The 23,331-nt window shown below is 38.8% G+C and overlaps 2 protein-coding genes across 4 annotated transcripts in view; one reads left to right on the top strand and one right to left on the bottom strand.

Moving 5' to 3' along the window:
* The window catches only part of triobpb (TRIO and F-actin binding protein b), a 287,315-nt gene that overhangs the window by 245,520 nt on the left and 18,464 nt on the right, over positions 1–23,331 (top strand). The window lies entirely within an intron of this gene.
* The window catches only part of septin3 (septin 3), a 127,982-nt gene that overhangs the window by 14,517 nt on the left and 90,134 nt on the right, over positions 1–23,331 (bottom strand). For all 3 annotated transcript variants that reach the window (XR_007936457.1, XM_028815330.2, XM_028815329.2), the window contains exons 3-9: positions 21,290–21,418; positions 15,655–15,736; positions 15,432–15,569; positions 10,536–10,653; positions 10,353–10,448; positions 9,312–9,408; positions 3,400–3,451 (exon numbers count right to left, since the gene is read on the bottom strand). Coding sequence is in view for 2 of the 3 variants with exons in the window: in XM_028815330.2 (XP_028671163.1) it covers positions 3,400–3,451; positions 9,312–9,408; positions 10,353–10,448; positions 10,536–10,653; positions 15,432–15,569; positions 15,655–15,736; positions 21,290–21,418 (712 nt within the window). In the remaining variant the exon portion in view is untranslated. The remainder of the gene's footprint in view (positions 1–3,399; positions 3,452–9,311; positions 9,409–10,352; positions 10,449–10,535; positions 10,654–15,431; positions 15,570–15,654; positions 15,737–21,289; positions 21,419–23,331) is intronic.

Genomic DNA, 23,331 nt, shown 5'->3' on the forward strand with positions numbered 1-23,331 from the left:
TGATTTCAGCAGGTACTGAAACAACAGTGTAGCACACATGCTGGACATCTGTCTTCATACAGAGGTGTGTTGCGCCTCAAGAAGTCAAGCCTGCAACTTATGAAGGTCTGCAGCCCTATAAACCAGAAGTATCAGTTTGCAAAAATAACATAAATGTAGTCAGTCTACAAACTGTGTGGGCTTTAAGGTTGCAGACTCTTACATGCATCAAATAAATTAAGTACAGTTAAAGATAAATAGCCCTCTTTCTTTGTAGGATGACTGCAGAGATTACAGAAAGTTTTCATTCTGCCTGTTGAAGCTAGTCACACAGGATCATTTATTAAACAATTATCTACATTTGATCCTGTGTCATTACACACCTATTATCTTCTACATGAATACTTTAATGAAGCACTCCACATTTAAAGTATCCATCTGTTTTCCAACCACTTCACACTGAAAAAATACAAAAATATGCCATCTACAGTACTTGTCAAAAGTTTTAGAACACTTAACGTTTAGGTACAGTGGTGTGAAAAACTATTTGCCCCCTTCCTGATTTCTTATTCTTTTGCATGTTTGTCACACAAAATGTTTCTGATCATCAAACACATTTAACCATTAGTCAAATATAACACAAGTAAACACAAAATGCAGTTTGTAAATGGTGGTTTTTATTATTTAGGGAGAAAAAAAAATCCAAACCTACACGGCCCTGTGTGAAAAAGTAATTGCCCCCTGAACCTAATAACTGGTTGGGCCACCCTTAGCAGCAATAACTGCAATCAAGCGTTTGCGATAACTTGCAATGAGTCTATTACAGCGCTCTGGAGGAATTTTGGCCCACTCATCTTTGCAAAATTGTTGTAATTCAGCTTTATTTGAGGGTTTTCTAGCATGAACCGCCTTTTTAAGGTCATGCCATAGCATCTCAATTGGATTCAGGTCAGGACTTTGACTAGGCCACTCCAAAGTCTTCATTTTGTTTTTCTTCAGCCATTCAGAGGTGGATTTGCTGGTGTGTTTTGGGTCATTGTCCTGTTGCAGCACCCAAGATCGCTTCAGCTTGAGTTGACGAACAGATGGCCGGACATTCTCCTTCAGGATTTTTTGGTAGACAGTAGAATTCATGGTTCCATCTATCACAGCAAGCCTTCCAGGTCCTGAAGCAGCAAAACAACCCCAGACCATCACACTACCACCACCATATTTTACTGTTGGTATGATGTTCTTTTTCTGAAATGCTGTGTTCCTTTTACGCCAGATGTAACGGGACATTTGCCTTCCAAAAAGTTCAACTTTTGACTCATCAGTCCACAAGGTATTTTCCCAAAAGTCTTGGCAATCATTGAGATGTTTCTTAGCAAAATTGAGACGAGCCCTAATGTTCTTTTTGCTTAACAGTGGTTTGCGTCTTGGAAATCTGCCATGCAGGCCGTTTTTGCCCAGTCTCTTTCTTATGGTGGAGTCGTGAACACTGACCTTAATTGAGGCAAGTGAGGCCTGCAGTTCTTTAGACATTGTCCTGGGGTCTTTTGTGACCTCTCGGATGAGTCGTCTCTGCGCTCTTGGGGTAATTTTGGTCGGCCGGCAACTCCTGGGAAGGTTCACCACTGTTCCATGTTTTTGCCATTTGTGGATAATGGCTCTCACTGTGGTTCGCTGGAGTCCCAAAGCTTTAGAAATGGCTTTATAACCTTTACCAGACTGATAGATCTCAATTACTTCTGTTCTCATTTGTTCCTGAATTTATTTGGATCTTGGCATGATGTCTAGCTTTTGAGGTGCTTTTGGTCTACTTCTCTGTGTCAGGCAGCTCCTATTTAAGTGATTTCTTGATTGAAACAGGTGTGGCAGTAATCAGGCCTGGGGGTGGCTACGGAAATTGAACTCAGGTGTGATACACCACAGTTAGGTTATTTTTTAACAAGGGGGCAATTACTTTTTCACACAGGGCCATGTAGGTTTGGATTTTTTTTCTCCCTAAATAATAAAAACCATCATTTAAAAACTGCATTTTGTGTTTACTTGTGTTATATTTGACTAATGGTTAAATGTGTTTGATGATCAGAAACATTTTGTGTGACAAACATGCAAAAGAATAAGAAATTAGGAAGGGGGCAAATAGTTTTTCACACCACTGTAAATCTAAAATTTAAAGTTTAGGCTAAATTAGCAATTGAAAAAAAAAAAGGAAATTTCAGAATATTACAAATTGGCCTTCGTCAGGGAACAACTAATACAGATGTCCATCCATCCATCCATTATCCAACCCGCTATATCCTAACTACAGGGTCACAGGGGTCTGCTGGAGCCAATCCCAGCCAACACCGAGCACAAGGCAGGAAACAAACCCTGCGCAGGGTGCCAGCCCACCTTAGGGCGCACGCACACACACACACACACACCAAGCACACACTAGGGACAATTTAGGATCGCCAATGCACCTAACCTGCATGTCTTTGGACTGTGGGAGGAAACCGGAGCACCCGGAGGAAACCTACGCAAACACGGGGAGAAGATGCAAACTCCACGCAGGGAGGACCCGGGAAGCAAACCCAGGTCCCCAGGTCTCCCAACTGCGAGGCAGCAGCGTTACCCACTGCACCAGCATGCCACCCTAATACAGATGTTCTGCAGCCATTCAAGTAAATTAAGCCTTGCAAGATGAAGCAAACACTTTGCACAGGTGTCCCAATTTCTGTTGATTACTTAAAAACCTCTCTGTTTGTCTTTAAGCAGAGTTCTAGCAGACTGTGTTACTATACCCTCTGCAGAACTACTTGGACAATATGACACTGAAGAAAGTTGTAAATTCCAGTGATAATAACAAGAAAATGGCAAATAAAAAAGGAAATGAGGCAGAGTATTATTACCCTTAGAAGTGTCAGCCTTTACTTTAGAGAAACTGCAATAAAATCCAAGTGTCCATGAGTCTAGTGGTGTCCTACACAATCCGAAGGCAATTGGAAACTGGAAGAAACTCCAAGCCAATTAGGAGACAAGTTTCTGAGGGTCACCAGCTTGCGCGACGGGCGCCTCACAGCACAACGGCTACAAGCACAGATTAACAGCGGTCAAAAAAAGTAAGTCTCAGTTTCTACTGTTAAGTGCAGCAGAACATCTGTAGGTTGTAACCTGTTAGTTTTTTCCTGAAGAAGGCCCATTTGTAATATTTTGAAATGTCCTTTTTTCAGTTTTTGCTAACCCTAAACTTAGCAAAGTACCTGACAGTAACAAAGTACCTGAAGTAACAAAGTACCTGAAATCAGGAAGACTTTTTATCAACCACTCAAAATCAACTCAAAATGTCATTTTAGTGCTCTTCATCTGAAACTGTTCGGTAGCCATGACTGGAAAAAAAACTTTAATTTACAAGGAACAAAAGATAAAAAGTAAAATAGTGGTAATTCTGACCTGATTAAGAAATCTCGCAGAAGACCAAACTCGCAGTGATTCAGGTTTTCAACTGAGGAGACACAACATAGGAAAACACAATTAAAGAGATTTTCAGGCCTGACTCGGCTACATTAGCATTCCACTATGCACAATGTATATTGTAAATCTCCTTAGAAATTTCTAAATACTTTTCTTACATTACAAAATTGCATTGGTTTAGAAACTATAAATATAACAAAATGGGTAATGGAGATGCATTGGATAACACCTCTGCCCCACAGCGTCTGGGTTTGGTCCCCATCGCATTGCTATGTCTGGAGTTTGCATGCTTAACCCTTGTTGACATTGATTTTTTTTGTGATTTCCTTTTACATCCAAAATAATTCATAATATTAAATTGTCTCTGTACCAGTGAGCACTGGTGTGCACATTAAGTGTACCCTGCAAAAGTAGGGCATCCCATCCAGGGTGGTTTGCTGCCTTACTTTCAAAGGTACCAAGACCCTGTGACTATATAATGGAGAAAGCAAATTTAACGCTTGGATCAATGGCTGATGGCAAAGGTTTATTTGTTCTGGGTTCTGGCACAATGGAAATTTTGTTTCCCTCATTGTGTTCTGTTTAAAATTCTGTTTATTTTAATTTTCAATAAATTATACTTCCACCATTAGATAGATATTTTATTAATCCAAAGGGGAAATTCACAAATAAAAAAGATGGTGGTAGTTAGTCACGTTTCGCAAAAGCACAACAAACTGCATTCTCTGTAGGTTCTGACATTTTTCACCAGCGCAGCCAGTTCGTCGATCTTATTTGAGATTGAGTTCCCATTTCCCAGAATCACAGAAGGCACAGAGGGCTTAAAACGCCACTTTCTCGCAAGCTGCTTCATTTTTAGCTTAGTGCCTACTCTGCTGCCACGATACCGACTTCTTACCTCGTTGGGTAAATAGGGAACCACACCGGCACTGGCATTTGTTCTCAGCGCTCTAAGTTGAGTACTTGAATAGAGTCTCGGCGTGTAAAAATCCATGCCCACGTTGTAAAAGTAAGTGTGTCCAGGGAACGAATCCACATAAAATAAAGTGATTTATTTTCAATAAAAAAGAGAAAAATAAAAGTAGAAAAATATAGTCGTACACGGAGCTGCTGAAAAGGCTGCCTCTCTCGGCGGCGCCTGAGTCATCACTTAGATGACTTAAGACACTTGGGAACATGAAAAATGTGCTTATGCCTACATATGTGTGTGTATATATATATATATATATATATATATATATATATATATATATATATATATATATATATATATATATATATTAGGGGGCTTGATTATTTAAATCCCCAGGCCGGTAAGTGTCAGAACAATTTCAAATTCAAAATTGTTCTCAGGTATACAAAGTACAGTTAAAGCCTTACTTGTATGTGTGACCAACACACAACATGTTACGACCCTCTGGCGTCATAGTCAGCAGGTATTAATAGTCAAACATGCATAGGGTAGGTGGGACCAAGTTAAATGGTGAACTAGTAATGGCTAGAGTAAACTGTGCCATGAGTATCAGAGATACTGGAACACCATTGGCCACAAGAGGGAGCGCTTGAGAGATGGCCATAGACCTTTCTAGTGACATTCCTGACACCAGAAAAGGTGAAGGGAAATTGGCCCAGAAATATAGTACATGTGGCTGGGTTATATAAGAAGAAGGACAGAGGTTAAGCTGGCAAAGGGGCAGCTTGGCCAGAGTGGTGGGGCCCAGTGCAGAATCCTGGGTTTTGTGCCTGTTGTTTTTTTTTTTTTTTTTTTTTTTTTAAACTTACTTTTCTCTTATTACTTATCCATTGTGTATTGATTTTGTATAAATAAGCCAGTTTTTAGATAAAGAACTCATCTGAGCATTTGTTCTCTGGGCTGAGGGAGCACAAAGAGGTGCCCCTGTCATTATATAGAATATATAAAATGTGCACGTTATTTAATTAATATAAATGCAATAATTAATACTAAGAAAAACATATCTCTTATATTTTGATATGTACATGTACGTGTTTTATGTGAGGTAGAACAGGTGGCTGTCATTGTGCATCCAGGGGAAAAAAAACAAACTCTGCCTTTAAAAAAATACATAATTATAAACACATTCAGTACCTGGTGTATGGTCAATACACGACACACTACCTTTCAAACTTAAGTTCATTTTTTTCTATAACCTTATCTTTAGCCGAGGATAATGTCCTGCCAGTACAGGGGCACACAATCATCAGAGTGACAGTGTAACAGCAAACATAAGCTCTAACTCTTCAAAACATATCTTACTAATCCTTTTAACCAGTTGTTTGCTCTTCGTTCTTTGTCTTTTCGTGCATAATTTGAAAGTAATGTGTTTGCTTTAAAAGTGAAGTTTACTGAATAATGCATCAAAAATGGAAAACTGCTTTTTTGCATTAAGTTAGGTTTGAGATGCAGAAAAAGTAGGAATTTACAAATCTGAGGGATTTATTACTTATCTACTGACTTTACTTTCCTTCACCATAGGCTTTAAAGAAATCAAATAATTTGTTTTCTTAGCACAAAGTCCATATCCTAAGCTTACTGAACCTGCCAGCAGGCAGAAAGAATCCTTGAATTTTGTTCAAATTTGCCAAATCATCTCTGTGTTATTTTTCTTGAAGTGAATAATTTCTGAATATCACAGATTAGATAAATCTGTGGGTATATTCAGACTTCTCTATAAGCCTGGTACCTTGGCTGGCTCCTAAATCATGGCATTAAACGTCTGACATTAGAAAACTGTTTTATCCTTGCCTAGCACATGCACTGAGGAGCACTACTAAAAGCAATTGATTTTTTACAGAGTTTAGGCAGAGTTGCTGACAACAATGGCATACATCACTTTAAAAATAGAAGACAGTTTAAAGGTTTGAATAATTGTAATTCTCCGCCAGACCAGGGGTTAGTGCCGTACTCTAAATCTTTCTCCTCTTTCCCACTGCAGACTAACAGAAGAACCCACCTCTTAAAGAATTCACTTTCGTTTCCACTCCAGCCAACCCTGCCTCCAAATAACGTTACTTCCACCTCCGGTCCCTCTGAACTCGCCTGTTCCTGTCAGCCTGCTTTATAACTGACATTTTTTGCCTGTATACCACAGTTCTGTTTTGGACTCATGTCTGTGAAGACCTCTTGTGACTTAAAAGTCAACTCAGTCAACTTTTGTCAAGTAAACGGGATGGCTACCTCAAACCTTTTTTCTTTGTCTGCTCTTTTTATTTTACAGGCTGTATCATCAATACTCCACAAATTAATCCATGATTTAGGAAATCATAGTGGCTTCATGATTTCCTTGCAGGTTCCCCACTTGTAGCTACATCTAAATGTCTGAATTAACCACTTTGAGTGTTGAATTTACAGGATCTGATTCAGTATTTTAGATTATGGGTCTTCTCCCAGTTTCAGGTCATGTTGGTTGACCACTTTGTGTTAATTGTAGTTTCCAACATGTAGCAGCCATGAGACACTCAGGTCCTCACTGTTCTGAAAGGGTGATATATTTATTTTAATTTGGGGATGCCAGGAATGCACCCAACCTTTTCTTGCAACGCTCAAACTCACACATGGGGGCACGTTAATACAGCAACCCAGTAAATCAGTGATAAAGAATATATTAAATATATTAAATTAACGATGACAGCAAACACAATTAAACAAAAATTGCAAACACAGGAACCTAAATAACCCCAATTAGATAATTATTGAACTAACACAAAACAAATGAAACCTGGCAAAACACAAAGCAAAAAACAGTTAACTGTAAAAGTTCCACAGATACAGATGAGGGTGATGAAGGGAATGAAACTCCCTATGAGCAGCCTCCTGGATTTTATGTAAAGTTTTGACCTACCATGGTTCAGTTGCAAGTGAAGATTTGCAAAAATTTAAAATCCCCGAACAAAGGCATTTTTCAACTCAGACAAAATCAAACGATAAAGCAGGAACAGATCAGGAACATAAGTCCAGAGAAAACTGTAATCCGATGGGTGTAATTATAATCCAATTGTGGAGTGAAGCATTGAAACAAAAAGATAACCAAACAATTGTGATTTCACTGATGGCTTCTTACAGCTCCTTTTTTAAAAGTAGAGCCTCATAATGCGATTTCAAGTCCATTTAAGTAGAGCTGCTGCATTCCCCACCCCCAGGCAGTTATGTATGGCCGAAAAACAAAGCTTAAGGTTGGCGATGATGACAACAATGTCTACGTTTTGGGTTGTCAGCAATCCCCACTCAACGGAACAAGTCACCAAACCTTTTTTTGATTCCAAATGGTGGGTGGGCTGAACCATTCAGGAGCCAGTTTATATGTAAATTTATCAGTGGCTTTTGAGAGGGAATGTGTCCCTTATCCTGATCCAAATTTTGTTACCAACCAAGGTTTGTGTTTCAGGCTGTACCACCAAGATTGTCTTGGCTGGGCTTCCATCATCCTTTCCTTCTTTTTTTGTGGAATGTGGTGGATAGTCTGGAGCTGTTCATGCAGAGTTGTGTCTGGTTTGGGAGGATTGTGACCAATTCCCTTTTCAAAAGGATAATTAATCTGTCTGCCTTGAGCTAATGCAGGGGTCTCACCTGCAACCTAATGAATAGCCACGTGCAATGTGAAAACGGAGTTCGGGCAGCCATTTTGCCCATTTCTGATGATGGTCTCTGATGAAGGATGTAATCATTGTCTTCAGGGTCCAGTTCACCTGCTCAGTGCGACTGAGCTGCGGTTTGTATATGATAGTCTTCAGGTGGACTGTTTCCAGAGTTCTGGAATGGCAGATCCCTTTCAGTTATGATGTTCTTCGGCACCCCATTCAGATAAATATCTCATCTTTCAGGATGGAGCAGATCTTCTTTGCCATGGCATTGGCCAGTTTGAATAGCTTCATCCACTGGGTAAAATAAATCACAACCACCACTGGGAGGTTCTCCCAGTTCTTACTGGTGGGAAACAGTCTCATTAGGTCCACACCTAGGCACTCCCCTGGTAGTGTAATAGACACTGGTTGTAACTGTCCAGAGGAGAGACCAGGTGGGGTCTTGTATTGCTGACAGGTAGTACATGTCTGGATATGAAACCAGACGTATTTGTGCATCACTGGTCACTATGCCACCTCAAGGATGTTAAACCAGTGTTTTTGTGTATATAAGGTAACCAAAAATAGGTTGTTGTGGTAGCATTGTTGGAACTTGGGCATGTACATCCCCGGAACTACCAACTGATAATGGTAACCCCAATCCTTTTATGGTACACAGCAATACATTTCCCCCTTAAATACCTTGTAATGTTTGTGGCCAGGGCTCTCCTCAGGAACCTCTCTCCATCTCTGACATATATGGGACTGGTGGCATGAAACTGAACAGTGTCCTGCATGTTTAGGGGAAGGTCAGGCCAAGGGCTTGAGGCCACGACCACACTTATCACAGATGCCTGCCCATGCACCCAAGAGAGCATGTCTCGCACAACATTAGCACAATCCTTTCGATAGAATACCCTGAATGCAAGCTGTTGGAGGTGCAGTCTTCAAGGACAAACACTTCAGTCTCCCAAGTGCATCCCGTGCAAGAACAGCCTTCGAGGATCTTTGCTCTTTGCCCCATATGCCTTTTCATCAGCAAGAAAGAACTTTCCAGTAGTTGTTCACGAAAGAGTAAATGTGTTGCCAGTGATGCATCCTGTTTCACTTTGTTACTGTTTTAAGTAATTTAGTGCCCTAATAAAAAAATTTGTAAAAATAGGTCTTGGAAAATAATTGATGATTAAAATAGAAGGAAAAAATGGATTTGATTGTCTATATAGATGGTGGTGATCTGATAAATGTACCTCACAGCAAAAGTTTTTCGGCCGCTATATCCCATTTTTTGCATGATACATCTATAGAGTTTTTACCTTCAACAACTCCCCAGGGTGTCTTCCGCCCAAGTACCCTTTTCCCATTGACCTGGTACTCTTTGTCGCTACCTACTACAGCAAAAGGCATCATCTCCTGCAGAAGTTAGAAAAAAGAAAAAAGGTTAGAGAAGTGAAATGTGTTTTACTTTCCATTTAGGATTTTTACAGGTACATTAACAATCTTTATGTAAGCTTTATTAGAAAAAGAAGCCACCTGCCATTCCTTTAACATAATTCTGCAGTTGTCAGAATGGACAACCGATTGTGAATGCTTTTTTATTTTGTCATTTGCAGATTCAATGTAGCTTCTCTACACTGAATGTTGGAATTGTGTTAGCTGCAAGGTTCGTGTGTGCACTCCATAAGCGCACACACACAGGTAAACTGCTGTGCTCAGCATTCTTGTGTCGCACGAGGCATTATGGGAATCGGCACTTAAGGGCACAGATCACGTGAGCTAAGTTCTCTGCATTTTAAAATCTTTTCTCAAAACTGCAAGATGGCATCATTGTGATATTAATCATGTTCTGAGAGACGTTTGTAAAGGTGTTTCAATACCTTGTGTTGGAGATCTGTTTAGCTGTCAGACACATAAAAGAAAAAAGGCGAGGTGAAATAGCATCACTCATGATCTTTAAATCTGAACATTTTCAGTAAATGAGTCCAGTAGATTAATCAGTAACTGAGGTATCACAGAATGTTTTAAGATAGATAAATTCAAAAATTTTTTAAAAGGGTTTATTCAAATTTTAAAAAATAGTTTAGTATGTTCTAATTGAAAAATCTCACAGTGAGAAATCCTCTGGAAGAATAAGTTTACCAAGATTTCAATGAAATTGGTCCGCTGGGACCTGAGTCCTTTCTAGTGGACAGAGAAACAGTCATTTACTTGAGAAAATCCAAATCACAGGATTATCCAAACACGCAGATTCCATGTCATCAAGATGTTTGAGCTTTACATAAGGGAGGTAATAAGGATATCCAGGAAAGGTGGCTTTTTTTTTTTTAAAGGTATTGAAAGCTGTTAGTACACCATACCCGGATTTTGTCATTTTCTGCCTTATCCTCCATATCTTCATCAAATTCTTTTTGGGGGTAAAACTCAATGCCATTGAACTCCAGTTCTTTACGGACCTGTGAGCGTGAAGTGTCAGTTAGTACTGTTCACCGGTAGCAATTTGGGTGGCCACATTTTATACAGTTTAGCTAAGAAATTCCTACCCGCTGCTTGAAATCATGTTTCTCCTCCACCGTCATGGTGTCAGACTTAGCAATGACTGGAATGATATTAACCACCTTACTGAGGTGCCTCATGAATTCCACATCCAGCGGCCGCAGTCTAAGGAAAAAGAAAAGTGGTAGACATTTTGAAGAAAACAGTAAAGAAAGATAGAGCTGTGAGAAACAACAAATGCCATACTTAAGCTTAATGTAAAAACTGAATACAGTGAGAACTGCAGTGTGTGGAACATTTTCGACTGGACAGGTGCCAGATACCGAAATTCATTGGATATTAATTATATTTTCAATGTAACATAATGCACACAGAAAACTGCAGACACCAGGGAACTCTTTGCACGAAAACAATGCAGATGCTGAAATTAAACTCATGAAAATGGCAAAAGTCATTCGAATTGGCAAACTTTCTTATTGTGGGGAAAAAATAGAAGTCTTAGTCACTAAAGCAAATACCAGCAGTCCTAAACAAAATAATTTGTTATATGTAGATAAAGTACAGGTTATTGATTCTTGCGGCCTTTCTCTCTGAAATAAGATGCCATCTGTTACTTAATCGATTGACCCATGCAACCTGACCGTGCAGCAACAGGAAAGTATCAGTGAAGAGGGATGTGAACAATAAATAAAACAAAAATGAACAAAAGATGTAAAAATAAATTATTTAACAGGAAAAAAATAAATAAAGCCTGCGGATGATCCAAGTGTATGGGAAACTCTGCTATAAAATCAAAAAATATCTGACTTCCAAAGTGCAGTTTAAAAGAAAACATTATAAACTAGAGAAGCACCAGATTTCTTTGTTATAACATAACTTGCTTATCTGTTTATGAATTAATTTTTTTCTGCTGGTTGATAATCATAGCTACTATATGTATGCGAGAATAAACTAAAGAAACAGCTTTTGTTTGGTGGCAGTGTAGCAAGAGGTTAAAAAGTACATCAATTTTTAATTTAAAAGGTGCAGCCACTGGGTTACTCTTCATTTAGATTTGTAAACAGTGAAACTTTAAATATCCCTACTGTTGCTTCTGCTTGTGGTAGTGAGGTACACCTCTAAAACAAAGAACAAGCTTACTTTCCTACACTACTGTTCCTAAGCTTCCCCTATTTTGCTATGCCTGGCAGCCTTACCCCACCACCATCTTGGTGCGATTTGCCTTTCTCAGTTGATATTCAGTTCCTATAAAACATGCTCACCCCATGGACGTATTAGCGTTTTATTGCTGTACTACACTGAATCTATTCATTTGGTTTTTTGACATCGACCAAGAGAAAAAGGCTCTTAAAGTGAAAACAGATTGCTGCAAAATGATCTAAGTTAGTTACAGATATTAAACACAAAAGAATTGATCACCTAAGTATTCACCGCCTTCAAGTTAGTATTTAGTAGATGCAGCTTTGGCAGCCATGACAGCCTCGAGTCTGTGTGCGCAGGTCTCCATCAGCTTTGTACATCTGACAACTGACATTTCTGTCCGTTCTTCTTTGTAAAACTGCTCAAGCTCCCATCAGGTTTCATGGGGATCCTGAGTGAACAGCCTTTTGCAAATGCACTCAGAAACACTCGATAGGATTGAGACCTGGTCTCTAAGAAATTCCAGGACATTAACATTGCTGTTTTTCAGCCATTCCTGAGGAGCTGTGGCTATATGCTTGGTGGCACTGCAGTGACTTGCTGGGAAACAAATCTTCTCCCAGGGCACAGACTGCATCTGGTTTTCCTCCAGGATGTCCCTGTATTTTGCTGCATTCATTTTCTCCTCTACCATCAGGAGTCTTCCAAGGTCTGCTGCAGAAAAGCATCCCTACATCATGACATTGCCATCACCACGCTTCATAGTGGGGAATGGTGTGTTGTTTTGATAATTTACAGTGTTTGGATTGTTAGTCTGTTAGCCAAAATACTTTATTTTGGTCTCGTTGGACAACTGGACTAAATCCCAGCTGACTTCAGATTCTCCCGTGTGCCTTATGGCATATTCTAGGTGTCATAAGTGTAATTTAATTTTTTTTTTTTTTTAACAGAGGCTTTGTCTTTGCCACCCAGGCAGTAGATGATGAATGCACCCAATCTCTTGTACTGTAGCTTGTTACTCCTTTGGAGTTCTCATAGGTTTTTTTGGTGGCCTCCCTCACTAGTCTTCTTCTTGCATGATTGCTCAGTTGTTGTGATTGGCCTAGCTGTTTTGTACTCTTTCCATTTCTTAATGATTGATTTAACTGGACTCCAAGGTATTTTCAGTGTCTTGAATATTTTCATGTAGCCATCCCTGGATTACTTGTTGAGAGGTTTATTTACCTCGGCAGTGACATTCATGTCTCTGGTGACTCTTCCTATGAAGTCAGTAGATGGATTAGGAGAGCATGGGGGGTCATGATGTCGCCGGAAAGGGGTGTGTGGTGCCCCGCGATATCTATGCAAAAGGACGAAGGTCCAAGTCTTTAGAGTCCTGGTGCTTCCTGTTTTGCTATATGGTGGTGAGACATGGACGCTATCCAGTGACCTGAGACGAAGACAGAACTCCTTCGGTACTGTGTCTCTCCTGAAAATCCTTGGGTACCACTGGTTTGACTTTGTGTTGAATGAGCAGTTATTCACAAATTCTCAAAGGAGGCACATTACCTTCATTGTGATGGAGTATCAGTTACAACACTACAGCCATGTGGTGTGATTCCCCGAGGGTGATCCGGCTCACAGGATCCTCACTGTTGAGGACCTGAGTGGCTGGACCAGGCCAAGGGGTCGCCCACGTAACACCTGGCTGCAGCAGATAGAAGGCCATTTCTGGAGGGTGGGACTGGACTGTGTGTCTGCCTGGGGGGTTGCTATTCAGGATCCCGAGCTGTTTTGTTGTGTGGTGGGTGCAACAACACGCTGTACCAGTGCATGCGCCTCAACCTGAGCTGATCCAGCTAGCGAATACAGCATTATGTCATGAAAGGTACCATTATATAAACATAGATAAGGGTTTCTGATCTGAATTATTATTATTATTATCTTTAGATACATTTTCAATCACAGTTATCATGTTCAAGGATGCCAGTGCTTCTCGTTGTAGCATCAGGAACAATGAAGGTATCACACCTGGATAAAACATATGCCCATACTTAGCACTTACTATACTTTCTAGAATAAAAAAATTCCTCAAATAGGATGGTGAAAAGTAATTTCAGAAAAAAGAATTATGTTGTGGGACATACACCTATTTCAGAAAAGAGTGTACTAGAACATTCCTTTGTCGATTCCAGTTCATATGACACTAACCAGCAGCCATACCACCTGCACTTCAGAAGAGGTCATCTACCTGAAGCGAAGCACATTCAGGCCCAGCCAATACTGGGATAGGAGACCATCTAGGAAAAGCTTGGGTTGCTACTGGAAGCGGTGTTGGCGAGTCCAGCAGGGGTTCTTACCCTCTCGTCTGAATGTGGATCCCAGTGCCCCATTTCAGTGACGGACACATTGTGCTGTAAAAATGGCTCTGTCCTTCGGATGAAACATATAACTGAGTTCCTGACTCTCTGTGGTCATAGAAGTTCCCTGGGTGTATCCCAATGTCGTGGCTAAATTGCCCACCACAGACTGGTCATTCTGTTCCTTTAATCACCCGCTGTCTCTAACTGTCTGTCTCTCTCATCACTTCACCACCTAACGGTTAATGTGTGGTGAGCATGCTGGTGTAAAAATGGCTTCTGTTGCATCATCAAGGTGAATGGTACACAGTGGTGGTTGAAGAGGCTCCCCACTCACTGAAGCACTTTGAGTAGTGAGAAAAGAGCAATATACTGTAAATGTAAAGAATTACCATATATACTCGCGTTTAAGTTCTCCCGTGGATAAGTCAGGACTTGATTTTACCGTATGATTTCCGGTATTTTATAATGTCGGTCATATAAGTCGAATGTGGAAAACTCACGCGATTGGTACAATGGATTTTGATATGCTAACACCCACATGACAGAGTAACCACAGAGCACACTGCCTTTTTTTTCTATGTATTTCTATGTATTGCGTAAACCACACGGTAATACCCAAACTATTCCGAAGCGACGTTTGCACTGATTTGTGTTTTTTTGTATCTCACACCCTCATACACCTTTATCGTAAGAGCATCCCTTATATACGATGGAACGTTCATTCAGAACAAAATATGAAGCTGGTTTTAAATTAAAAGTCATTGAAGTGGTGAAAGAAATTCGATGTGTCTGAGAAAGTGATGCGAGATTGGAGGAGGCAAGAAGATGTAAAAAAAAAATTAAAATGTAACGGTTGCATTTTTGAACGGGTGTATGATTTTATGATCGATTTTTTTGGGCTTCAAGAACTGACTTATACGCGAGTATATATGGTATTTATTATTATTATGATGATGATGATTGTTGTTATAGCAAATTCCTCCTCGTGTGCAGTGTAATAACAGATGCACTAAAGAAATATTCATTAGTCTTACTGACAAATTCAGCTTAGTTTAATCTGATAGAAACTTAATATGTCTTCTAATGGTAGATTTATAAGCTATGTTCTAAGATAGTTTAGGTAAGGAAGACAGATGTTTTGAGATATGGTTGCTAAACTCACTAATTATGGCAGCAGAGAGTGATAACATGCTGCAGGTTTGCTTTGCACATCTAAGTAAGAACTTCACTGTATTCTGTGCACATGATAATGGTGGCCCTATAAACCTACAAAGCAGGCCACTGTGCAAAATAATAGTTAACTGAAGCTGCCAGTTCATAAAATACAGAACATCACTATTTTTAACTACTCATTTAGCCATGTGTAGGCTCTCTGAGCGCCTGGGAGTTCTTTGCTTTTTTTATAGTCATTTTCCTCGCATACCCCTCACTCCCTAAAGCCATGAGATGCATCATACTCACGAGTGTCCAGTAGGAGAGATGAAGTACATGCAGCAGTGCACACGAGTGTCGGGGATCCTCTTTTTCCGAGCAATATTGACTTCCTCTTTGAGGAACTTTTCATACTGTTCATTGATATATTTCTCAATAGGATCACAGCTAGTGGGAGAGATGACATAGCATCATGTCAGCTGCTGCTTTGGGAACAGGTTTTCCTGCTTTAGAGCAGAAAGAAAAGACTTACCAGTTTTCGTTATTGATTTGGTCTCCAAACCCTGGAGTATCAATGACGGTCAACTTCATCTTAACTCCACCTTCTTCAATAACTGCAAAACAAAAAAATATACTGTATGTATCAATGTCAGGATTGTTAACTGATTTTCTAATTTGGAGGTACAAGATTTTCTGATGGAATCTACTGAAGATCACAAAAGAAACCATTTCATCACCAAAAAACAGTGGGCTTGATTCAGTCTTTGCAATGGCTTAAATTCACACTTAACGTTGTTTGTGATCTTATATTGGATTAAGCAAGTTTGAAAACTGATAGATGGATATGTGGATAAATTTACTGAACTACAATAGTGAGCACGGAAAGCCTCAAACCTGAATGTCTTAGGTCTGCGGGTGGACAGACAAAAAGACAAAATGAGAGATTAAGTTTGGAAACTATTTTACATTGTCACACATGCACGCTTAGGAGACAGCCAAAGTGTCCAATACGGGGGCGTAAAAGACAGCAGGAAAAGGGCTGGTAACGAGCATTAATGACTTTTCTGTTTCCTCTTTCAGAACCATGGAAGACTAAGCCAAAATTTGTCACTTCCAATCCTTTGCAGATGACCTCACTTCCGTCCCGTTCTAGTGACCTCATTTCCTGACCATACCAACACCATCATTTCATTTCCTGCCATTTTGTACAAAGTTGACCTGTTTCCCATATTCACTTGTGTTTGGTATTTTATAGAAAGACCGGTACCAGTCACTATTTACTACTCAACGTCAATATATGGGGCAAATCCCCAAATCTTTGTTTTGTGTTGTCTCAGGTACTTCACAACATGTAAAACATATCCGAGAACAAAGGCTGATTGCATCTGCAAAGTTGATGGTATTGCTCTTTCCTCAAATATTTTTACTCGGTTTGTTTTTTCATGTTAAATATGTACGCATTATCCGCACTTTATACATTTTGATTACTTTCAATTGCTTTTGAAAATATAACACATTTAACACTAGCAATGCTGCACCAAGATTCATGGAGCAGTGCTGTTGCTAGGTTATTTGGCGCCTTAGGCCAAGCTTATTTGTGCGCCAACCCGTGCTGCTGGGTCCCTCCCACCCCTTATGATCTGCACTGTAGGCAAATGCCTTAATGGTGGAGCAGTCCCTGGTAGGAAGCCACAGCTAACAGCAGGAGCCTTGGGAACATGCCAGTGACCAGCAATCATAGCATTCACATTCACTCTTCTGAGTCTAATCTACAAATGTCAGTTAACCTAAGATGAGCATTCTTCAAAATGTGAGGAAAAACATACAAACATGAAAGTAAAGGGACACATGAACACTCCATACAGAGAGTCCTGGAACTGCACCTGGAACTCTGGATCCTTGAAGCAGCAGTGCTAACCACTGTGCCACCATGCTGTCCCTCCATAAAAAAGACCCCATCCATTCATTCATTCATTCAGTTTAGTTTATTTTGGGAGTTCTGAAAGCATTAGGTACAAGCCAGGAAACTTAATCATCAAAATGTAAAATGACACAGAAAATTCTTTTAAGGTATAAACAGTAAAATTTCAAAGAAATGGCACTGTACAAACATGCAGATGTGAAACAAATAAAAATGGTATTTGCCAAAAGTGGTAGTTTTAGGCTGCGCATGTTAATGCTCAATTTTTTATGCTGTCATTCCTATTCTTTTTTTTTTCTTTTTCTTTTTTTATTATCGGTGATCAAGACCTTACATTAAAAACAAGAACTTTATTATTATTGGAATCTGCATTTCACAGTACTCTTATTCAGCCTCATAAATACAAGCACAGGACTTCATTTTAAAGTACACAGTGGCAAATATCAATTATTCTAGTCACAAGTGGGTCTTTCTATACACCATAATCAAACAATGCAAACCACTGAAACAAACTGCAAATGTCGTTATAGGCACTGGTGGTGGAAGAGGACAAGTTAATATCCAGGTAACCTGCTGCTCGTACCCCAGGATCCTAGCAAAGTCAAACCTGAGAAGGCGCACTCTGCATGGACAGGACAGGCAAATGGCATGTCACTGTTATCAGTCAACGTTGTCTCTGTATTATAAAAGAAAACCTTGAGATAGGATGAGACCATTGCCAAGAGATTTTTTTCAAGTCTCTTCTCAACCATTTACAGTTAACGGCCCATGCCCACGGTCCTCTCACCTCTCATTCGTGTGAATTCTTTTGTCAGACACAGTTTCTGTGCTCTCAGCTCTTATAAATTTTTATGTTTTCCTCACTTTAAGTTCCCAATAAAAGAAGACATATTATATCCAAATCTTATTGAAGAATTTCATCCCGAAGGGTTATAAACAGCAGAAATGAGTACACGGGCAATCCTAGCACAGAGAAATGATGAAGTCAGATGAATTAACACGAAAATTGTCAATCGTTTACACATCAAATTGGTTAAATGCGTATCAATAGACTATGCTGGAACAGTTGGTAGTGATGGTGCGGAAGATGAAAACATCAATTTACAATATCCCACAGAATATCTACAACCGTTAACACCGTCCAGTCTTCCAACAGCCGAGTTACTGTTGAAAGAAGGATGTATCGTAATGTTATTGCGTGTAAAATTTTAACAGGCGACAAGAAAGGTAATGTAGTGCATCTTCCGCAGATAACATTAGAGCCCAAAGGAGATCTTGATATTCCATTCGTATTAAAACATTAACAGTTTCCCGTTAGAATAGGTTTTGCTATGACAATTAACAAATCACAGGGCAAACATTCGAAAAAGTCAATTTATTTATTGGAGAGAAAGAAATGATATTCACTTACAGGCCGTTATAAGTTGCATTGTTGCGATGTAACTCCAAATACGGAATCAAAATTCAGTGCGATATTGACGAAAAGTTAATTCCAAATATTGTTTTTACTGAAGTTTTACAGTAAAGGTGTAATTTTAAAAAGTATTTGCATGTTAATTTCAAGGCCAAACAGAATGAAAACATATAACGCAATGAATACCTCTAATGCAACAGGAAACACCTGATATCTGAAATAATTTCTGATAAAGGTATGTGAGGCTAGAGCTGTCGAATAGTCCAGTAAACTGCTTAAAGCATCCTTTTTTAATTTGGTCATTTCATAGGCAGGGAGTGTGGTACGGTGGTCAAGGCTTTTGGAGGTTGTGGGTTTGAATCCCACCACTGACACTGTGTGACCCTGAGCAAGTCACTTCACCTGGTGTGCTCTAATTGGAAAAAAAAACAAAAAGAAATGTCATCAATTGTATCTCGCATGTTGTAAGTTGTTTTTGGATAAAAGTGTCAGCCAAATTTGTCATTTATTTATAGTGTATTTTTTGTGCATAGTGATGTAAGTCTGCTTTCATGGAATACAACTATTTGGCAATCCTAGATACCCCTCTCTTTACTAATAACGTCTTTGGTCTTTGTTTTGTTTTTTTTTTCTGCCATCCTAAGTACGCTCACAAGTATTAACAGTACAACGCTTGTGTAACAGGAGCGTCCACAGGCGCACGCCATCACGTCGCGTGAAGTATAAACCCGGCCTTACAGCAAAAGTGTAAGCATGAAGACATTCTCACCAGCTTACTGACACACAGCTTGCCTCGGAAGACAACAGGTTGCTGACAGATTAAAGTTCATTGCCCGTTTTCTTTCTTTTATCGGTATGATGACCCATAAGTCAATGGAGGAAATGGTAGAGAATGTAACAGAAGTGAGACAGGGAGAGAAAATGGAATTGTCCTTGAGAAGCACACAATTAATAAAAGGCAGGTCATATTACAATTAAAGAATTAAGTACATCAGTTGCACATAATACTTGTTTTTATCAAAAATAATTTAATTATGCTTAATGCACTAAATTAATATATCCTGAAACAACATCATATTTTTATATAAACTGAATGAAACCTTTTCATTCTCTGTTAAATCATTTATATTATGTTAAATGAACATGTCAATAAAGCATAATATTTTAACAATTGTTTTATAAACTTTTTAAAAAATGCACCTCACCGAGTTATTTAGCTATTACCTTTTTAGGCTGTCAGTTATACTTGTTCCAGTATCATTTTATAGGTCATGTTCAAATTTATTAATAAGAAATACACAGGTATGCTTATACCAAAACTAGTTTTATTTGGTAAAAACAATACAAACCAACAAAAATACAAAAGATTAGTATTCAAAATCTGAAATGTACAACAGTTGTATAAGAACACTACTGTGCCACAATGCCATGACCAATGTATAACTAACTAAATATGAATACAATATACCCTGGATAGAGTGTTATATTATAAAATAAACATTTCTATTTATATAACTGTATATATTATAGAACAAATGTTAAATATTAGTAAAATTTAAATTTTCAAATGAGCAAATTTGGCAACTACATTTTATTGTATTGGGGTGTATTATTTATTTGTCTGTATTAATAGTATTTATCTGGTTGAGCAATGTTATGATAATACTAATGAACAGCATTGCTGAAAGTAGTTGACTCGTAACGAAAGTCAGAACTTATTTTTTTTCAACTACGTAAACGTACCTGTATTAAGCGAGTAAATCTAGACAACTTAATAGTACATTTACTGACTTGTGACGGTAGTTAGTGAGCATAATTTGATAAAACATTAAAAGAGAATACAAGGAAAAACGCAAAACGGAGTAACGTTAGTCTGTGTGATTAAGTGTTTTAAATTAATATCTGAATCTTTCTCGTGTGTGTGTGTTTTTAACTTTTATTTCACTAACCTTTGCTCTTAACCGGCGACAATAACTGAAACCCACAACCTGTTCCTTCTTTGAAAGTCACATGACTTTACCGTCAAGTTATCCAACATCAGCTGACGATGAATCTGCTTGGTGCGTATTCATTTCCAGTGAGGACTAAATATAACTATTTAGACTTCTACCTAAATGACCGAATTTAGTATAATTGCACATCCCACAAGAGTCAATAAATTAAACATGATCGAGTTATGTTCAAAAGTGGAACATAAACAATACATGTAATATAAAGTAAATACATTTTTGTAAATGTAACAACCTGCCATTTCCCTTTTTTTCAGTGCATAAAACCCAAGTGATGCGCTTTCATACACCATCCCTGAAATGAAAGTTGCAAATCATCTGAGAATTATCAGAAGAATAACATACTAACGGACAAGCTAAACAAACCAGGGCTGAAATGATTCTAAATATTTCTTTTATATTTCAACCTGATCATTCTGTCTCTATATACACTGTGCCCTGCACTGTTTGAAAATTCTGTAGTCATTTAAAACAATATTTGAATTGCAGACATAGTCTCCAATAATGGGCCCTTGAATTTTCTGCATAAATCTAGCAATGGTTAATTGAATAGGAGAACATCCAAGTATTCAGAATGCTCTAGATGATCAAAGCACTACTATCTACCAATTCCCTTGTCTACAGCCCTGGATTGTGCACAGAATAAAACCTGACTTTAGGACCTCATCTGACTCATCTTACTATCCTCCTGCCTTCACTCTGATAATCAAAATGCTGTCTGACATTTTGTTAGTCAAGCCTTCCTTATGCTCTCTGTCTCAGCTCTCTCTCTGCCCTCTTAATCTGCTAGCCTGTAATCTGCCTTTGCCGTTTGTTTACTCACCGTGGTTCACGGCCTTGATTTCGACAGTCTTTGGGATTTTCTCTTCTCTGTTCCAGCTTGAAGATTTTCGACTCACTTGTGATTTAAACAGTGTGTTCACAAGTGTGGACTTGCCAAGTCCACTCTGGCCTGGAAAAAGAACCAAAAAAATCAGCTAAATTCAGATCTAAATTTAACTAACTGCATAAATATTAATGACAAAAATGCTTACAAAATTACCAGAATCATTCAAAATCTAAGAACTGTTTTGTTTGAGTTGGTGGTCTTCAGGAACCTTAACTGACTGTCAGATGGTAAGATAGTGACCTTGACCGAGAGAGTGAAGAGGACTGCTTACTCTGCAGCCAAGCTTGTAACGGCCCACCCTTTTACCCAGACCGGCAACTATACAACCAAGGCTGTTGACTTGGCTAACCTGAGGATTCTCCAGAAAATAACAAGCCAAACTCCTTACAAACAGTCCTTTTTCCCCAAGCGACGAAATAACAGGCAATGGAAAACAGTGATGTAAAATCAAGTGCAGATATATTGAGAGTGAAACGGATATATATATACAAGGACAGGCAAATACTCAATATTATATATCTGTACACAATCCCCCACTATCCCAAAGACACCAGTGAAAAATTATATACAGTATATATATATATATATATATATATATATATATATATATATATATATATATATATATATATACACAGTATATATATATATATATTTATATATATATATATATATACAGGTGCTGGTCATAAAATTAGAATATCATGACAAAGTTGATTTATTTCAGTAATTCCATTCAAAAAGTGAAACTTGTATATCAGATTCATTCATTACACACAGACTGATGTATTTCAAATGTTTATTTCTTTTAATGTTGATGATTAAAACTGACAACTAATGAAAGTCCCAAATTCAGTATCTCGGAAAATTTGAATATTGTGAAAAGGTTCAATATTGAAGACACCTGGTGCCACACTCTAATCAGCTAATTAACTCAAAACACCTGCAAAAGCCTTTAAATGGTCTCTCAGTCTAGTTCTGTAGGCTACACAATCAGGGGGAAGACTGCTGACTTGACAGTTGTCCAAAAGACGACCATTGACACCTTGCACAAGGAGGGCATGACACAAAAGGTCATTGCTAAAGAGGCTGGCTGTTCACAGAGCTCTGTGTCCAAGCACATTAATAGAGAGGCGAAGGGAAGGACAAGATGTGGTAGAAAAAAGTGTACAAGCAATAGGGATAACCGCACCCTGGAGAGGATTGTGAAACAAAACCCATTCAAAAATGTGGGGGAGATTCACAAAGAGTGGACTGCAGCTGGAGTCAGTGCTTCAAGAACCACCACGCACAGATGTATGCAAGACATGGGTTTCAGCTGTCGCATTCCTTGTGTCAAGCCACTCTTGAACAAGAGAAAATCTATGGGGTATTGTGAAGAGGAAGATGCAATACGCCAGACCCAACAATTCAGAAGAGCTGAAGGCCACTATCAGAGCAACATGGGCTCTCATAACACCTGAGCAGTGCCACAGACTGATCGACTCCATGCCACGCCGCATTGCTGCAGTAATCCAGGCCAAAGAAGCCCCAACTAAATATTGAGTGCTGTACATGCTCATACTTTTCATGTTCATACCTTTCAGTTGGCCAACATTTCTAAAAATCCTTTTTTTGCATTGGTCTTAATTGATATTCGAATATTCCAGGATACTGAATTTGGGACTTTCATTAGTTGTCAGTTATAATCATCAACATTAAAAGAAATAAACATTTGAAATACATCAGTCTGTGTGTAATGAATGAATCTAATATACAAGTTTCACTTTTTGAATGGAATTACTGAAATAAATCAACTTTGTCATGATATTCTAATTTTATGACCAGCACCTGTATATATATATATACACAGAGTATATAGCGTGTGCGTGTGCTGATACAATGTGCTGCTGCATCCACCACACAATGAACCACCCAGATTGGGACCTGAGTGCAGCCAAGCAATGTGTGACACCTTGGCACCACACTTTTAACAG

This window comes from Erpetoichthys calabaricus, chromosome 12 (assembly GCF_900747795.2).
Source record: "Erpetoichthys calabaricus chromosome 12, fErpCal1.3, whole genome shotgun sequence".
Taxonomy (NCBI): domain Eukaryota; kingdom Metazoa; phylum Chordata; class Cladistia; order Polypteriformes; family Polypteridae; genus Erpetoichthys; species Erpetoichthys calabaricus.